The following is a 20,642-nucleotide window of genomic DNA, read 5'->3' as shown; positions in this document are numbered from 1 at the left end:
AGACATTTAACGGATTTTTTAAATTTGATTTTACCTTGTCTATAAATCACCCAAAACAAGTTATAATAGTTATAGTGCCTAGATTATATGAATAGATCGTCGCATTCAATACTAATATTCATAAAAATCTTGACAGCCACTCACGATAATGCGGTGCACAAAATGTTCTAACAAAATGATACAATTTTGAAATAAAATGTTAGAGGAGATCGTTCACACGATTCTCCCGAGCACGCGGACAATAAGGTGTAAAAAGAAGGCATTTGCAAACCGAGCAAATAACAGAAAGAGACGAACTTTCGACACAGATGAAGATACAGGTCAAGTTCCTGGAGAATTCTATCTATCTTTGGACAATGCTAAAACATACGCGCTTAAAACTCCGAGATTTAAAGTGCCAATGTTGATAACATTCCTCATTTTCTATGTATGTGTTATAAATGTGATAATCTCGTGTGATGTTAGTATTAGTGCTGTAAATATTAAAGAACGAAAAGAAGGTTTGTACGAACGTGAAATAACTAGAGAGAAAACGAAATACTGGTTTGGACAGAGGCACGATGGCTACCGCAGTTATGGGAAGAATTTGCGAAAAGGTCGGGCATCAACTAAAAGAGAGACTGATGGAAAACCAGATAAATACGGCCCAGAAGCTCAAGACTTTAATAAGTATTATAATTACCTTAAGGATAAAGATGATGTACCAAACGCAACTGAATTGCCAACATACGATCATATGTCTCATTTCATGCCTGACGACTCGCAAGCTGTAGGACATCCACACAAGCTCGATGAACATCCTTTTTTCGTGAAAAATATAAAATTCAATTTGAGACCTGAGAGACACCAGTTTCAGGACAAGATTGTGAAACTAGGTGTTCTACTGCCTGCCGACGAAACCCAAATTTTCTCGCTTGGAAAAGTTTTGCCTATTATTGAGATGGCAATCCCAGCTGTGACTGGTCCCGATGGACCACTACCAGGCTGGACTATTTTGGTGGACTACAGAGATACACGGTGCTCTTCCGTCGAAGGGCCTTTGGCCGCTTTCGAATTCTACGTCCATGAAGCCGCTGGTAAGCATTGATTTTTTAATTTGAACAAGGCTATCAATTAACTTTCTTTAAGCGAATTTGAGATGTTAAGTTCAGTAATAAAGCTTCCAACGTTGCATTAGTTTGAGGGCAGTTCAAGATTGTCAAGTATAAAATACATTTCAGATGCGTTTATCGGGCCCGGTTGTGAGTACGTGATAGCTCCGGTGGCGAGGTATGCAGGACCTTGGGGCATTCCGGTGCTGACTGCGGGAGCACAGGCCCAGGCTTTTGGGTACAAGCAACCAAGTTACAGCACGTTAACCAGGATGATGGGAAGCTACACGCAAGCCGGTGTCGCGATCCGCAAAGTCTTTGAGGTAAATCTATGGGAATTCTGTATCAATGTTGTACATGTCGGAATTATCTACGGCCTCTTTGTTTTGTGATGTTTTATTTTTGGTTGGCGTTTTGTTAAGCTTTTATTGAGCAGTTTATGTTTTATGAATGTTTGTGCTTTGCTTTTGTTTTAAGTAAAGGCCAAAATTCGTTCCAATTAGCTTTTGACATTTGGAAAACCAAAAATGACAATTCTCAGACAGTGTCAATGTAACCTACTATTCAAGTACAAAATTGGATGGGCCATCTTAGATAAAATACAAATTAGAAGTTCATAATAATTACCAACACGAGATTTGAATTAGAAGTCGGGATTTAAATAACCTCATCAAAATGCAACGGTTGTTCTAAATTAAATAAACGGCGAGTTAATGTTGCAAGACTTGAGACTGCTAGAGCACTAATGAGGAGGAAAACAAGTAGTTAAACTACTTTTTGCTATGTTAAGTTTTCAAGACCATAAATAATAACGGTGGTAACTTGAAATATAATCTAAACAGTTATTTTCTAAAGTTTAGTCTAACCAAAATACTGTGTGTATTAAAAAAATCATAGGTTTGCAAGTTAAAACTTAAAAAGGTTCTTCATATTTTCATGCTAAGAAAAGACTAATATTTCCATCAAATTAGTAAAATCAATTAATTCAGTTCAGGAGAAATCTACAAACCTGTGAACGAGCAAGCTGTTAATCATAGTCATTTGTTCGAACAGTCTGGAACCGTAACAATATAATATTGCAAACGTTTCATAGCTCTTCATAAATTGAGTTGTCAGTAGCATTTCCGAGCGTGAACCTGTTTATACAAAACTAGTTGCAAATAACTGCGTATAACAATGAAAATGAACTCTTCAAAAAGTTTTTATTGTATTCTGAATCCTTCATAATGTCACACATGCTTTGACAAGGGTTTAGGGCAGAAACACCAAATAGTTTCGCTTATTGACTGTACTTTAAAACGAGGTTTAATACATACTTTTATTAACTTTCACAAAACATATATCTAGACCTTATCTCTGATTATTTAACTAAAGGACCAATAGACTCAGAAAGCTAAATATACCTACACAAATCAGTCATCAATCGATCTTAGAATCTTTAGTAATAATTGACCCTGATTCTATTTACGTTATTCAAAGTTGCACTTAGTGGTCCAATGCCTTACTGATAAAATTTGGAATACTGCCCACTCTTAATGGATAGAGACCGTAAATATGGTATCCAGAAATAAAAGGTTTAGTAACGGAAATAATTTCAATTATGCTGTGCAAGCCGCTTTTCATATGATGGGAAGATAATTTGTTAACTTTATTTTGCATTTCCTTTTTCAAAATGAGAACTTTCTTTGGTGTTCGTCAAACATTTTTTATCCACGAATTTGTGACGTAAACAGGGGCAGTAAAGAAAACAAATTCAGCCGGGTCAATAGGAAGACATGAAAACCAAAGTATTTTACGATGCTATCAACTAAAGCTAGATCCAATAATTTGATTCTCTTCAATCAAAGCGTATCATCCATAACAAAAAGGTTTTTTTACGTGATGTGACTTTTGTTATACTAGCTGTCCCAGATTTAAGCATAGACTTTGTTCACTGATAAATTGAGACGGATCTCGGGACAGTATTTTCGAGAACAGCTACGTTATTCTTAATGGAGCTTAATTTATTGATGTGTCAATCAAAAATAATTGTATTGCAGAATCAAACTGCATACTTTTTAAATAAAAAACAAATACTGATTTACACACAATAGTTTATAAGATAATAAAAAGAACGGTACAACAAAAACCAGTAGTACCAAAAGTAATAACCAGAAAAACCTATACTTAAAGTATTATTTATTATCAATTCTTGACGAAACAACTGCTATTTAGGAAATAACATAAAATCAAAGAAACACCCATTATTGCTTCACGGAAAACAGGTTGTTATGTTCTAAGTTAATAATGAGGAAAGTTACTCAGACCATAAACAAACTTGATCTATTTAAAGTATTAGATGAGAATTTAAAGGGGCTGGTGGCCAATAAATTTATTGTTACCTCTCTGCAAAAGCCTTTAAAACTATAGTTGATATAAATATTGTGCGCGTCGTGAAAATGGTTAAAATTAAATATATTGCAATTTCACAAGTTTCTCTTTTATTATAGTCAATATGCTGTACTTTAACGTTATCATGGAATACTCGATAGAGAGAAAACCATATCACCATACTAGACATTCAAAGGATAGGAGCTGCGGTCTGCTTTTAAAACACTTTAAAGCCTCCCCTGGGGAGGCTTATTTTTTTTAAGTCACTCATAAAGTTAGTCATCACGTAAATCTGTCTTTTGAAGAAGCTGGAGAAGAAGAAGAAGCTGAGAACATTAGGTACAGCTACTTAATACGGCGTAAACCATTACAAATGAACTAAAGAGTCATATCAGTTTATTTTCTGATCTTTTGGCCTGCGAAGTGTTCGTTTCTCTGTAATCTTTGTGATAACCCGGAGTCAGGATATAATATAATATCTTGTAAATACCAGTTAAATGGCAGTAATTAAAATTTTATTAAAGAACTGAAAAAAAAATCAGTTTGTATATGAAATTGATATAAGCGTCATTGTCATTTTTCTTATTATATAAAAGATAATACCTGTTTCCTTAATTTAAGCCCTAGATGACTATCATACCCAATATATTAGCAAACAGAATATTTAGACAGGTGTACAACAGCGGCGAATAATATATTATAGTCATTGTATTCAAGTTTTATTTTTAGCTTTGATTACATTATTCAAGGTGAAGATTAATGTCATATTACCCGATTAGCGTCTAATAAAATATCAAACTAGGTAGTAGACATACGGCCAGTTTCTTCATCAAAAGTTAAAGTTAAAGTAATGTCTAAAGTAAAAGTAACGGTCAAATTCGTTTTTTCAAACGTGCTAAAGTGACAGCAAAACTAATAGAAAATTGAATTTAACCGTTACTTTTACTTTAGACATTACTTTAGCCATAACTTTAACTTTAACTTTTGATGAAGAAACTGGCCGTTAATCATTATTTTTACCTACGTCTTATGTAAATAAATATGATTAAAACGACGGCTTTGTATATTACAATTTTGGGTGTAAGCATGGATTTCAAACATGCGTTTAAAAATGAGTTATCCTTATAGTAACTTGGATTGCGTGTCGTGCTTTCACGTCATAACTACTAAACTAATTTATATGTTTGGAACGCAGATCGTTTTAGCAGACTCTTCTAGTTGATCGTGGAAAGTACTACCATAGAGAACAGCTTGTATAAATCTTTTTGTTCAAATATCTTAATTTTGTTAAATCGACATGTTTATGTATTCACGTATTTATTTAGCCCCAGCTTTATCTCCTACTGTACAACTGCTATTCAGGGCTCTAAATAACTTCCAAACGAGCTGTATGTTAATGTTTGAAATTCGCTCTGAATGCATTAATGCAAACAATTAGTGGTACAGATTTAACGTATGCAGAGATTAAAATCAATTAGCATCAATTGCGTTAGGCATAGCAAATTATTTGAATCTAGGTAGGTTTGTTATTTTAATTTAGCCAAATGTCATTGAGTCAAAGCTTTTTCCTTTCCTTTTCCTTCGATTGAGAAACCTTTGCAAATGGCTAAGATGATTTGATAAGGTGCATAGGTCTATTCTGCAAAAAACGTATGAAGAACGTTTTTCCATTTTCGCTCACATACCCATCTAGTTATAGGGAGAGGGACATAGGATCTGAGGGCACGGCAGTGCCCCAGCCAAGACTCGAGCAAAGCGGGCACGGCCGTACCATCTTTTCTCGAAGCGTTTCGCGGCTATTTCAGCCCCCTGTATCTTCCATGTGAACAAAGCTAGGAGTTTAGGTTTTCGATGACCAAGAGTAAGTATTAGAATAAGCTCAGTCTCAAAATTACAAGACATTTGAATAAATAGTTTACGAGTTATGAGCGATCAAAGTTACACCATTTTGTCACTGACTCACTCACTGACCGATCATCAAAAGTCTAAGGTACTTCTGGCAAACTTAGAACCTTCAAATTTGGCACCAAGATAGGTTATTAGCTACATATAAAGGGAAAATTATAAAAACCTTAAAACTTAATAAAAAAATAGGAAACAAATTTATATTTGCGGTTTTTCAAGAACATTGTGTATGAATTTTGACTGCATTGATAACTTTGTTATTTATTTATGTACAAAATGTTACTATTTGTTTTATTGTTACGTAGTGGTATATTGTTATTATGTATTAAATATACAACATATGAATAAAAAAGCTAGGTTTAAATGAAATGAATAATGATAAAATCTTTCATATTAATGCAGTGCGATAAACACTGCATGCTCGCTCGATAGATGGCGTTGTCCTGGTCTAAATCGCGCTATGGTTTCGTTACATAGCTTAGTATAAGTAGTATTTAAAAAAATCAAATAATTTCATGTGATAGCGTCATCTACCTCTGAAATAAATCTCTTTTATTCTAAAAGATATTCGATTAAAAAATTCGACAATTTCGAAATTTTTTAGGTAAAAAAAAAATTGTTTACTTGCTACTTTAGGTGTACATATTTAGTTTGTTATATATTGAGTTAGTTGCATGTCAGTTAATTTAATTTGTTATACCTATACTTAGAGAAGAAAGAGACCTACAAAAAATAAATTAGATCCCACCAAAAACATTAAATGTAAAAAAAAGCCAATCCTCTACGCAATTCCTCCACCGTAAAAAGTTTTGAGATCGCATAGAAGCCAAGTCCTGTTCTACTTTATTTGTAATAATAAATCAATATTTTGTGACTATATCAATAGTTTTGTTCACATTACAATAATACTGTCTTGGCCATGAGCACAAGTTAAAAGTCGCTCCTTGTAAGAATGTGTAAATACCATTGAATTGATAAATTCTATATGGACATGATTTTACGATTGGACTGATTATGGACTTGTTGGAATTTGAGATCACCATGCACTAAACATGCGCCATAGTACATGTGCAGTTCATTGATGTTGGATGATACTGACTGTCGGTAATTTAGTAACAATTGAATAAACTAAAAGTATTTAATTCTGTGATATTAAACTTCATGTTTGACTTTCACCTCTCCAAGATATGCTGTATTATATTTGTAGTTTATTGTGCTCATGGCCAAGTCAATATTATTGTAAAGTGAACGAAACTATTGATATAGTCACAAAATATTGTTTTATTATTACAAATAAAGTAGAACAGGACTTGGCTTCTATGCGATCTCAAAACTTTTTACGGTGGAGGAATTGCGTAGAGGATTGGCTTTTTTTTACATTTAATGTTTTTGGTGGGATATTTTTGACACCATCCGGTTACAGAAAGCACTTCCTTATCTCGGGACGCGGGAGAACCCGCGGGCGGAGGGTAGTTTACTATATAAAAGCTTGAGTTATACCCAAGTGACAAATCCTACATTAAATGATGTATGGAATAGCAATACATAAGATTGAATTTAATTTGATTGCGAATAATCAGAACTTAATAGATTTTAGTGCCGCTGATTTATGATTATTTATTATGATTTCCTCACTGTATTTTGGGTTTGTGTGTACTTTGTCTATTCTGTTACAGCTATTATTTGTGTCTTTTTGTATTATTTTATAATTTACTTTAAATATAGAAGGTCCGACATCTTCGTGTGAAAAATAAAATGCTTTTGCGTGATCTGTCTTTTGTTTTTTATTTCTATTTAATTCTATAATAAATATTCTTGACTGCACTACTACTTTTTATCGTTTCTTGGTTTAAGTTTTATTAAGTCATAAAAGCTGGCGAGTGTTTTTATTCGATAATTTAAAAACTATTTCACTGCATCAAAGTTTAAGTAGTGTTTCTAAGTTTGACTTTACATAAGTATTACTGATTGCCTTTTTAAGCGTCATGTTCTACATTGTTTCATCCCAAATTGAATTTCACTGAAAAATATACAAACTTTTATATTGTTTCAGGAATTCAAATGGAGCCGTATAGGAATGCTGTACCACAACCACGACCCGGCTTCGGGGAAGGGTAACAGCCCCTGTTTTTTGACCCTGAGCGCAATCTTCTCGGTACTGAACAAGAAACACAATGGTTCGGACATAGCGACCTCACCCTTTGACGAGACCAACATAACCACGACAAAAATAAAGGAACTACTACATAAGTTGTCATTAAACACCAGAAGTAAGTATTGAAGAGATTTTGAAACTAACCCTCTGGCTTTATTTTAAAAATTTGATGAATAAAACATGAATAAAATTGTTCAAGAGATTTTGGATTGTATTTTTTGATACTTGCTTTTAACAAGGTTAGGTGGCGGCTATTTTTAAATTGTTTTTGTTTGTTTTTCGCTGAAGAATTACCTATATCAAAATCACTCTAAATATTGAGGAATATGAAATAACTTTAAAAAAAATGTTTTGAGATAAAATATACTCCGAATTTATTACGAGAAGCATAGACATCGAAATTCGTTTTATAATTAAAAAAACAACAATTTTATTTGATTTAATTTTGACAACGGCAGGACATGTTCAACTGTATTAAAGAGCTATTAATTGAATAAATTAATAAAAAAATGCAAAATTAAGTTTTCACTGTAATTCTGCCAAAATTTAATTTTGCATTCAGGAGTCAATTTCCAACAATCCTATTCGAATTTCAAATACTTAGATAATATTTTCCGAAATTCCGAAGATAATACTTAGAGTCTCATTCAAGATTTAATTTGCATACTCTGACTGGTTAACATAATCAGCTTAGTACCTTCTATTCCCATGACGTGCTATCGGGTTTACTATTTAGTAGGACAAAGATAGAACATCACATTAGTGGTAAGGCGAATTAGTGTGCTTCGGTATTCGCCTCGGTATTTATAAATAAATAATATTTGCATTGGTGTTCCATGAGCGATTAGCATAATTAATAGTATTTTGTTCTAATTGCCCGTTGGTTTAATGTGGCAAACGTGGCTGTCATAAACGGGGTTTTGGATTCGATTCCTTGATCGGTCGAAAGTCCTTTGCAGGTTGGTTCAACAAAGCTTATTAAAAGCAGTTATTTTCATTTAATTCGGTTCAGCCGTTCTAGTGTTACAAGAGGTGTAACTAAGACTTTTCATACATAAGGATGATGTAGTAACTAATATAGATATTAAATGTCCATTGCATATTTTTTCCTTTGTCACCATAATCATTGTTTACTGTAGGTGTGACAAAGGCAAGTACAAGACACCGCAGTCGTTTTGTAATAACAATGAATATACAAGACAGATCCTTATTGGGACCAATCTTCATGTATATTCTTCCGCCTGCTTCCGTTATTTGCATCGCCTATGCATCGACACGGACTCAATGCGATTCCATTTGAATTTTAAATCCCCTCTCGACACACGTGCATCACACAAATCATTGATATGCAATATGCACTGATATGATTTGTGATTCTTTGAAAATGTACCCTAGTTCGCCTTTAAATACTACTTTAGAGAATCAATCGTACACTTTGTCGATATCGTCTATCGTACGATAAAAATATTTATTGATGATCCACGATGTATTTTTGCAAAAGGTATTTCGAAATCGGATAATTTGAAATTCAAAGCCGCTTTGAAAAATCTTTATAAATAGACTTGTAATACATGTATGGGCGTTACGAAAAGGGGTTTGGATAGAGTATGAATAATTGGAATATTTGGTATTAAGGATATCGATAATAATTTTGATGAAGCGACTTACAATTATCATGGTAATAATGATGAATTAAGAACAAGTGATACTGATATAATTTTAAATGAACCGCAAGACTACCATGGAAAAAGACTATGTCTAAGATAAAGATGATGATGAGACTACTGAAAAGCTATGATTAGGCAATCTTGTAATTGTCTTCTTGCTACTAAAAGTTATTTTATCTAATTAAGTGTTATATAAAGATGATGATGAGACTACTGAAAAGCTATGATTAAGCAATCTTGTAATTGTCTTCTTGCTACTGAAAGTTCTTTTACCTAATTAAGAATTATCAGCTTAGGGGACATGTCACGAGGTAAACATAGAAACTTATTTCTCGAGGGGACGAGTTAGAAAACTCAAGAATAGTTAGTCAACAACTAACACAAACAGGAAGGCGAAATAATGTAATCTGACAATTTCATAGACTCCAGGATCAGATACTTACAATGAGAATTAATGTTTCATAATATTATTAAAATTTGATTTTACAGTCAGATTGGCATTGGATCATATATTTGCAAATTATAAATTAGATAGCAAGAATAATTTCAATAAACTGCTATTTGATAGGTACATCAAACGTGAGTATATAAGAAAAATACTGGACTATTCCTAACAATTCATGTTTCTTACGATTATTTTTTCGATATTAACCTACGTAAAAATCACATGTAAAACTGACTTGCGATGATGCGGAGCTCTAGCAAATAATCTTATTCATGTTAATCATTTAATCCGCTAAAGACAGTGCGAAACATGATACTATAATACCTTTAACGGAATTTATGAGATGAATGCGAGCCTCTCACGGCACGTAATTGAATAAAGTCACATTTTATGCAAATTATCGTGTAATGGTAATATACAAGATGCACGTACTGTTTGTTATTGTTAGAGGTAATTAAAAACTAGTAAAATGTTTTGCAAAACAATCAATGAATGAAACAAAAAAAAAAACAGTCGATAAAAACGTATCTTCGTGTAATCTGAGTGAAATTGCAATAATTTTAACATGTGAGTTATGTTTATTTTATATTCTTTTATATTATATTTAAATTATTTGATTTTTAAGTAACTTCCATGCATACACATTACACATATGTACCCAACATATGTGTATCCCATCATAACGACATATAAATAAATAACATTTTACAAAACCGAGTAAGTAGGTGACCCTATTTAAATATTATTAGAATATCGAACACGGTATGCAATATAGAATAACTATTTCATACACAGCATGAAAAATGCCTGATATTTCAATAAGCCAAGCATTGACAAAAGCACGTCAATAATGTTTATTATTTCATCATAGAAACTACATACAATGGTATTTTACTTTTTTTATAGCTTGATAAAAGATATACCTACCATTGTAAAGGGTGAATTTTTTATCTGTTTCATTGCACAAGGTTACAGTGATTACTTAAAAACCGGCCAAGTGCGAGTCGGACTCGCGCACGAAGGGTTCCGTACCATTATTTATAAAACCGGCAAAGTGCGAGTCGGACTCGCGCACGAAGGGTTCCGTACCATTATTTATAAAACCGGCAAAGTGCGAGTCGGACTCGCGCACGAAGGGTTCCGTACCATTATTTATAAAACGGACAAAAAAATCACGTTTGTTGTATGGGAGCCCCCCAAAATATTTATTTAATTCTAGTCTTAGTATTTGTTGTTTTAGCGGCTACCAAAATACATCATCTGTGAAAATTTCAGGTCTCTAACTATCACGGTTCATGAGATACAGCCTGGTGATAGACGGACGGACGGACGGACAGAGGAGCGAAAACAATAGGGTCCCCGATTTACCCTTTGGGTACGGAACCCTAAAAATGTAAAGATGAGTTTTCATGCAACAAGACATATCTAAAACCTTGAGTTATCGTCTTATTTAACGAACTCTCGCAAGCATGCGCAATAGGAACAATAAATTTTCCGGTATTAGGGAATGAATTTCTATATTTGACGGTGCCCTGTCTAATGGCTATTTTGTGTTAAGTCTTAGTTGAGTTTAATTGCAAACTAATATAAAACAATTTATTATGAGGATTACATATGTCGACGCTGAAATAACATACGATTCTCTACGAGCGTAATGATTAATTTAACGATTTGCAAAGCACATATTTCACACTTGGTTTCTTTTGATCTCTTCAAACGTTTATAGTTGTAAATATATTTCGGTTGCAGATGAAAGATTGTGTGTTGATCCGTGAATGCAAAATTCAATTTATGTGTAATAACTGTGAAACGTTAAAATTATTGCATCGCATGTGGTATGAGTGTAAGCCAGCTGCATAAATTATACGTTTTCAGCTGACTATGAGAACACTGAAAATTATTTTTAAATGTTAGGTCATCTTTACGATAAACATTTTCTGAAGATTTATTAAGGTGTTTTCTTATTGCGACACTTAATTTTTCATGAAATAATTACAAATAAAAAACACTTAAACAAATAAAAAAAAATACAAATATCTTCCGTAAATCTAAAGTTGTTAATCAGTGACACAAATTCCGCTGTGGCCATGTATTTCATAAAATATATTGTTAAAAGTCCCGCCCTTCGGTTTTCTACCGGACAAACGGTTCAATATGTTGTTTATTACAAGTTAATGGTCACGCTAATTGCTCTGTTAAGCCGTCACGCCATGTTGTCCACAATTGGAAGAGACAGAATCGTTTTCAAAAAAGGGATCTGTAATTAAAACCTTTATTAAGTGAGGTTCTTTTATTTTTCTATTTTTATTGTGCCGGTAGTCTCCGGGTTGGATTTTTGATAGTGTAATTTACGGTTTTTTCAGTAGCAGCTGAAAGTCTGAACTGATTTAGTATGAAAAAAAAACTATTTAAACTGTATCTCTCAGGAGACCTGTTGTCCTAAAACAAACCTGTAGCCAGCTGAGCCTACACTTTCCTACAATATTTTAAACGCATTGATTACACCAGCATATAACTAACTAGCTTCCGCCAGCGGCTTCGCCCGCGTGGTGTGTTGATAAAAAGTAGCCTATGTGTTAATCCAGGGTATCACCTATCAACACACTAAATTTCAATCAAATCGGTCCAGCCGTTTTTGATTTTTACGTGATTGAATAACAAACATACATCCATACATTCGCACAAACTTTCACATTTATAATATAAGTAGGATTATGAGACTTAACATTTTTTTAAATATATTTAATAACTTGGGTCTACTTACCTGTACGTTATCGATACTCTTTGGGGTAAACTTGTCCATATCAGTCGTGTTCAAAATGCAAATGCCAACGTTTGTTTCAGTTGTGGTGGTGTGTGCAAACCCGAGCACTGTGCGAGACATAATGTTGGCTGCCTACGATCTAAACATGGTGTCATCTGGAGAGTACGTGTTCTTCAATATCGAGCTGTTTTCCAAGTGCGTATCTAGAATATTATAAACTAGCCGTTTTCCAGCGGTTTCACCCGCGTCCCGTGGGAGCTACTGCCCGCACCGGGATAAAATATAGCTTATGTTACTCGCAAATAATATAGCTTTCTAATGGTGAAAGAATATTTAAAATCGGTACAGTAGTTTTTGAGTTTATCCATTGCAACCAAAACAAAGTTTCCCTCTTTATAATAGTATATAGTATAGATAAGCAGTTTTTGAGTTGTACCTACCTATCAGCTGATCAAAAACTTACCAAATGTCATTATACAATTTTATTATCTAAGTAAATCCCTTCCAGCTATATCGCCTTTCACACAGGTTCATCTATGGTAGCTTTAGTAGTCTACTTCTTACATACGTTTATATTCTTACTTTCTATATACGCCAAACATGGTAGTTCCAAAAATCAGGGCTCTGTGTCTAGAATTCTAAATCTTGTGAAAAACAAGAAACCAAATAATAAAAAGCAAATTATGACGATATTTTTGCCCTACACTACAAAAAAAAACAGGGTGTCTGCAAATAAACACTATAAATATCACTCAACTTTTCCCATTGTTCACACAAACACACAGTACATCAAGATTGTATCTAGTGTTCCAACTTGCGCCTCGAACTTTGGTATTGCGGACAAACTAACAAACAAGTCCTCGCCTCAGACTTATTTACATCACAGAATTGGAAATGTAAGACGTACTTGAGCTACTTATGTCTTACTTGAAATGTCTGGCCAAGTCACCGAAATAATCTCTGGTCTTTGAACCGTGCAACTGGTAGCTGAAGTTTCATATAAGCCTGTAAAAGCCAAATGGGACAACAAGCATAACATATATATATAGACGAAACTTCTTCGTTTTTGAATCACTTAAAAATAAGGTTTCGAGTCTAACGATGGTGTACTGAACCGCCACTCAATTTTAATTATCTTTCAAATAAATAAATTATACCTATTAAAAAGACTTAAACTTTGACTTTTCAAAATTAGTTTTGTGGTAAGCCATCACTGTAAACTGTAAGTCATACATCCGTTTCTCTCTCTATGAATTATTTTTGCCTTTTATATACCATATAATCATATTTCAATAAAGAATCGCTGTTCGGAAGCGGTTCGCGTTTCGCCTACGGACATCTCCGACTAGTCTGATTACGTCATCGACTTTCATTCATGTCGACGGTTTTCGCATGTCCCTTGAGGCTTTTCTCTCTCCCATCCTATTAGAGATATAACATCCCTCGGGAACACGGTTGTAAATCTATTTTGGAATAAACTTGCTCTTATATGGTATGTACTTCATCGTTTTGTAGGTAGAATATTTAAAGACTGTAATAACGTATCATCTTGTCAATTTGGTTTGTCATATTATTAAAATTAGGTATACCAGTTTGCTGGCCTAAGCGTTTTCAATGGTTTCTTGCTTTCTTTCAAAACTAAACTACATGGTACAATCATAAATTACAATAACGACTTTATTTAAGGTAAAGGTAAAGATAATAAATAAATAACACCTACTTCGTTCTACATAGGTACATCTTATGTCTTCCAAAAACTTTTATATGTTTACGACTACGACGAAACTTCGGTGTTGTGAGTGCGGTGAAGGTTTTAGCTAGACGGACTAAAAGGTTTCAGATCGATCAGCAAGTTGTATTTACGTTAAGTTCTATCTTCATAGCCACTCTAAAATTAATTGACAGTAGATCTTAGATATCCCTTCAATTGATTTGTTTAGATTTATCAGGCATATTTATTTTATTTTTTGATGGAATATCTGTTAAGCTATTTTCTACACTTATTATAGAAAGATTCATAGTAAATAGTAATGTTGGCGATTTTTGCAAGCGACGCTCCGCTAGACTGACACTATCAATCTTATTTGCTTGCAATTCAACAGATGACGGTATTCCCATCCATCTACGAGTTTATCAATAGATTATTACTTACTATCGGGAACTATTTACAATTATAGACTATCGAGATATGGAATTGGAAATCATGGATATCGCAGTGTTAGCAAAATTAATATTTCCATGTCATTAGTAAAGCGATTTGCTGACACTCAAGTGACCCAAGGGCAGGTTTTATATTTTCTTCAATAGTTTAGCATTGCCATCCAACGTGGCAATGATGCCAGCCTCTTGGGCACGCTCTATGTATATTAGATAGTACGCTTGTGAAATATATAGTATGTATTATCATAATGTATGAAAGTAAATAAATAATGGTAACTAAAATATCATTAAATTCTTATTCATCTGCGTTTGTTTAATTGTATTCACTTGTATATCATTTTCCAACCAGCCTCGCGTCTGCATCATCGAAGGAACCTTGGAAAGTAGAGAATGATACTGAAGAGAGGAACGAGAAGGCGAGGAAAGCATACAGCGCCGTGCTCACCGTCACCAGCCCAGCTCCTGAGAAAAAAGAATATCTTCGGTTTTCTGATAAGGTGAGTCAATAACATGTATTTTTTAATAATAATTTAATTTATGTCTTAAGTATAAAAACGTTGACGCTCATTCCTTCTCTGTATGGTAAAAGGTTTGTAGTTTGTAATTTAAATGAACATGATGAATTAAAAAAAAATTGGTCTGCTTCTGCTCCTACTCATAATCCTCCGTAACATTTTGACCTTAGTTTATTTTTCTCTTAACTAATACAGCAAATTGTCCATCCAGGTGAAAGACCTAGCAGCCACGAAGTACAACTACACGTTCGGCAAAGGCGAGGTGGTGTCCACATTTGTAGCAGCGTTCTATGATGCAGTGCTTCTGTACGCCCTAGCCTTGAACGACACGCTCAGCGAGGCCGAAAACCCGAGGGGACCGCTGGACGGCGCTGCGGTCATCAGCAAAATGTGGAACAGGACATTTCAAGGTATTAAAGGATTTTATAAAAGTATGATAGAAACAGTCAAAAGATTTTTCTGGCCTTCTTGTCATTCTTGTGAAGCATTTGTTATAATAACTGACCCGAGGGGTCTGGGTCTTGCATTAGGATAAAAATAAATCCACGTCTAGATCTGACCAATTCAATTTACCCACGACAATGTACTCTTTATCGTGTTTATATTACTAGTAAGCATATAAGAAGTCAAATTCTACTAGGCTCGATTTCTTTCAAGTTTAAAAAGTAACTATAAGAACTACCATCAGGACCTAATAACGTCAATGTATCGGAAAAGGTTACCTCATTAAACCAAACGCAGCGTAACGTTAATGCCTCGTCGGAAAGTTTTGTCAAGTAACTTCTGAACTACAGAGTTAAGCAATGAATAGAACGGCAGTTTGTAAGGAAGTAAAACTTAACTGTGTAGCAATTAGACTCGTTACCTGCGAACTTTGACTTGACTTGCAAGACAAGCAATATTCATTTGTTACGGGACGAATAACATTGAAAAGATACGGGGTGAAGTAATCATTTAATTAGTTCAATGGTTCTTTCTTTATCGCGATGTTATTCGTCGTCTGTTATTTGAACTCATTTGGTAGAAGTAGTCTACTACTAAAAACCGTCTGCCAAACCAGACTACTAAGGGAAATGATTATGATCATGTAGTCAGTAATTTCAGTATTTGTTTCGAATAGGAACAGAGACCTGGGCTCTTGAAAACCATTCTGGTTAAAGTATTACAATATAATTTCAAGTACCTAAGGCAACTGAGATATTTACATGCGGTTTGCCGCTCGTGTAGCTTAGGGCCGGCCGGATTCACTCCTGAATGGACCTGCTAAACACTTAAGTAATATGAGTAAGCCAGTGGTTGGTTGCAATCAATTGTGCTATAGATACATTGTACGGTTATATTGTACGATAATCTTAAGATTGAATTATATGAATTAACAGTTTCTGCGTTTCCATCAATGTATCTCTGATTCGAAATCGAATCTCCAAAACGAAATGGAGTGAAAAAGTTTTTAAACAAAAAATAGTATTTCCCCGCTCATATACAACATATTATTAGGATGCAGATACCTGTAACTTTTGATAATCTTGCAGGAATAACCGGCGAGGTGATCATAGACTCCAATGGTGACCGGGTGGCATCCTACTCTCTTCTTGACATGAATCCAGATACCAGCAAGTTTCAGGTCAGTAAGAAAGACATTTTATCATCTCTCGTTTATATCTTAATCTTAACGTAGTTTTTGGTGATCGATATCATATCCCATGAGTTATAGCGTAGGCAGCTTTACTGAAACAAACCTAGTTTGGTATTTTGGTAGCAGTTTGGAAGCGGTACGTAATATAAACAAACTGAGGTCACTGAAAACCAATCCAGTGCCCATTTTCTGCGCCCAATATTTACATCCTGCCAACTGCAGAAACTTAAAGTAACATTGCATTTAAAAAGTTGTTATCTTTCCTTTACACAGAACAACAATTTCTTAACCCTTGCACAGTAAATAAAGCCCCGGGGAAATCTTTTACAGGATGTTTCGTTTTCATTGAAGCGGTAACATTTTCATTTGCTGAGAGAAACTTAAATGTTGAGTATTAAATGATATAATTATTGTACTGGGCGTCCCGCAGCTATAAAATACAAAGGGATTTATGAAAACCTGCTTTTTGACTTGGAAATTGTAATGAGTAAAAATTTGAATATACGTATTTTATTGTTACATTTGCTTCGACTCGCGGCCTTGCAGCCTTCTTGTTCTACAAACTCCTTCCTGCGCCCGTATTAAAAACCTTTATTTTATTCTAATATTTACACAACAACAATACCATTAAATACAATCAGATCAGCTATTTAAGCATGATTGAGGAACAAAAACCCAAACTGGATGTACACAAAAATTTTCACATTTATAATATTAGTATGATTCTGCCTACAATACGATCCGCATTCACAGAAATGAAAGAAAAGATACAAAAGCAAAGTCAAGTTCAGGGCATAACGTTTCGGTCATAAGTTGCAATACAGTTCTTTCATATCTAGACCCGTGACGTCACTATCTCATATGAGGGTATGTGACTTGTGTTCCAACTAACGTGGAAAGGCCAGGAAAGGTCAACAGAAGTTTAGTTCCGAGATGCGCTTCGGTTGCTAATAACTTCGCCAGTTTTGTCTGCACTGCAATTTTCCTGTAGTGTAAGTTCGATAAGTTAACGGTGGTAAATTTTGTATTAATGAAACCTTTGATGTTGATGCTTTTCATTGAAGCCTGTTTAAAAAAAATATATTTTATTGTCACCTATACGATATTGACTAATTGACCGGCTATAATTTTTTGCGACATTAGCCATTATTGCTAAAGTGGCTCAACTCCATCACAAAGTAAGGCTTTTTTATAAAAATATACAGAGAAAAAAATATTTGCAATGTGACTGAATTTCAGAGATAGAAAAACGTGCTAGGTCCATTAAATTACCAACATTTCCAAAACTGCTCTCTTATACATTTTTGTACAATCAGACGTTGATCAGTCATGGTGAATTGTTAGGGGCATTTCGTTAGAAGATTAAATTACTGTGAATCAAATTACTAAGATACGGTTAAATGCTTTCAGACGAAATCGTTACTAACTCGGAGTCAGTAAATAAGAGATAGAGAATTACATTTAACAATGGAAAGGCGTAAATCTGATTTATTTTCTGAGGTGTAAAAGGTTTGATTTTCAAGGACAAAGTTTTTGAAGGTCGTCATGAGAAGCATTTAGTGAGATTAGTGAGATATAAAATTAAATTCTAGAATTAATGTATTGGACGCTTTGTATGTGCGTCATGATCTATCATAAATCATTTAGACAGCTTAACATTTTTAAATTCTTTGCTCATTAGTATTTTCTTAATTTCTTTAATGTTGATTATTAAAACGTACCTATCTACTTAGAATAATTTTCATCCTAAGCTCAAAGCAAAGCTAAAAAAAAGAAAAAAATTAGGGTCTTCTAAAAATAACTTTTCAAAGAATATCTTTTCGAAGTCTTAAATATACATAAGGATCCTTTTGGGTTGACCCTTTTGACGGCATCGTTTTCGGTAAGGCAAAAATCTATAGTAAGGCTAATTTTAAACAGCTTTGTAAGGCTTTGTTATATACAAGTTTTTCATTCGAATAAACTCAAGCTGAAACCGTAATGTAGTTAGCAGGAAACCAAATTCGATATTAAAAATTTCAGAATTAATATTGCGTGAATTCACCAAGAACGCAATAATATGAATGGAATATTAAAGATTTTGACGCGAAAATAATTTATCAATTGGCATGGATCTTTTACGCTAGAGGAATTTAGCAATAATTGGTATGGAATGGAACTTTTTGAATAACTGATAAAGCATTTTTTATCGGTAAACAATACCATAGTATTTATCTGCGTTACTCTTGAAATAATAATTAATCTATGTACATGTTGAAAGTTTTCCAAATGAATACAAAGTCACTTTTATTAACTAATGCGGCGAAAAAAAACAGTCGCCACATTTAAATTGGCAAAAGTTTTTTTCTTTTTTCCTTTGTTTCCCAAATTCCAGATTATGAAGTAATGTAGACACCAAATTCTGTGGTTTCACTATAACTGTCTCGAGGTACGGACCCTATTAAATGCCATCCCTCATCAGACGTACCTTCTAAAGGTCAGTTAGAAAGATGAGTCCTTTGTTTAGAAGGTCGTCTGTCACAGTGTGTCACTCATCTGCTTGCAAAGACTGATAATTAAGATTATAATTACCTTCATGAAAACAGAGATATCCCACGAATAAAATTTCTGAACCATTTATGTATGTTTTTTGGCTGATGTTATATTTTCATGATTTATCTAGTCTTCGATATTTGCACCTGGTAGGAAAATGTGTATTATTTACAGTAATTAAGATTATACAGATTTTGTTATTTTCAATTATTTTATGATATCTCCATGTTTCTGGGAGATCTTACGATAATAGTCGTGTGGTCTCATCTTCTCCCGGTCCTGTTAGATTATGCATTTCAGTCTAAGAAAGTGAGAGGTCAAAGATTCTATTGAACTATAAGTAAATATCTGAATACATGAACCTCGACCGTTATTTTCTAAAGGGACCATTGTCCGATAGATGCTCACATCTAATTCTGTCTGCACGTAGTTTTTAAATATATCTTCTTCAAATATCTTGTCCTTGGGATTTTCATGATCAAATTCAGTGAAGTATATTAAATGTAATATGCCAAACAAACCAGCAAATACAATCTTGTGCATGACGAGGGAGATGTGCAAACTGCAAACAAATTCCTCTCAAAGAGAGCCTTTGAATATGCAAAATTTTCTTGAAAATATTTCTAAAGGTTTTTGTTATCCACTAATGGTTTCAAAAAGCTCAGTCATTTTTCAGTTAATTTTCCACTTCATGCTGTGATTTCACCTTTCCAATTCTAAGGCGGCTATCATACAGGAATGAATTTTATCCAGTGCACAAACTTTGTCAACTTATAGTTAAATAAGTTTTATATATACAATTTTTTTATTTTGTCGTGTTTTAGTACAAAAAAGAAAAGTTATTGATATCGAAAGATGTTTATTTTGTTACCGATTGTACGGTCGCAGTCGTCATAGTAGGCACGGGCGGCAACGCGAAACCGGTTTACTGACGCGAGCGCTGCTCGGCGCGCGAAAGAATTGTTGGTATCCATATTTTGCTGATTTTAGGGCGGACAAAAGAATGAAAATTTTTTTTTTACTGATGATGCAGATATGTTCTGTTAATGATTCTGGACCACCAGTATTTTTTTGTGCACTGCTTAAAATTCATTCCTGTATAAACAATTTAATCTACTAGTAAATTCGAGATCTGTCAAAATCTCGCAACACATAGGAAAATGCTGAACAAGTTAAGATAGGAAAGGATACAGTTAAAATCATTTCCTAGCAAGAGAACTAGTTCATTTATGATCAGCGTGAAGCTGGGAAAAACTTCATGTTATTTACCTCTAATAGCGTTTTGATATCGCAAAGCCCAATCTTAATGGGAGCCTGTATACCAATTGTGCAGAAAATATAATACTACACAAATCTGTGCGATAACGTAGATGCACTTATGTCCTCGCTTTTGTGGCCCGAT

At 33.9% G+C, this 20,642-nt stretch overlaps 1 protein-coding gene across 7 annotated transcripts in view; it reads left to right on the top strand.

Moving 5' to 3' along the window:
• Window positions 1-20,642, top strand: part of LOC124640759 (atrial natriuretic peptide receptor 1) — a 265,956-nt gene that overhangs the window by 223,273 nt on the left and 22,041 nt on the right. For 3 of the 7 annotated variants that reach the window (XM_047178677.1, XM_047178675.1, XM_047178676.1), the window contains exons 2-8: window positions 137-1,076; window positions 1,221-1,414; window positions 7,420-7,636; window positions 12,478-12,592; window positions 14,907-15,054; window positions 15,284-15,482; window positions 16,605-16,696. In XM_047178677.1, coding sequence (XP_047034633.1) covers window positions 197-1,076; window positions 1,221-1,414; window positions 7,420-7,636; window positions 12,478-12,592; window positions 14,907-15,054; window positions 15,284-15,482; window positions 16,605-16,696 — 1,845 coding nt within the window. In that variant the 5' untranslated portion in view covers window positions 137-196. Of the gene's footprint in view, window positions 1-136; window positions 1,077-1,220; window positions 1,415-7,419; window positions 7,637-12,477; window positions 12,593-14,906; window positions 15,055-15,283; window positions 15,483-16,604; window positions 16,697-20,642 lie in introns of those variants that run through there. The other 4 variants (XM_047178680.1, XM_047178681.1, XM_047178679.1 and 1 more) reach the window with 3 other exon arrangements.

Source organism: Helicoverpa zea, chromosome 21, assembly GCF_022581195.2.
Source record: "Helicoverpa zea isolate HzStark_Cry1AcR chromosome 21, ilHelZeax1.1, whole genome shotgun sequence".
NCBI classification, from domain to species: domain Eukaryota; kingdom Metazoa; phylum Arthropoda; class Insecta; order Lepidoptera; family Noctuidae; genus Helicoverpa; species Helicoverpa zea.
Note: the sequence above shows the minus strand (reverse complement) of the source record. Positions and strands in the feature narration are given on the sequence as shown.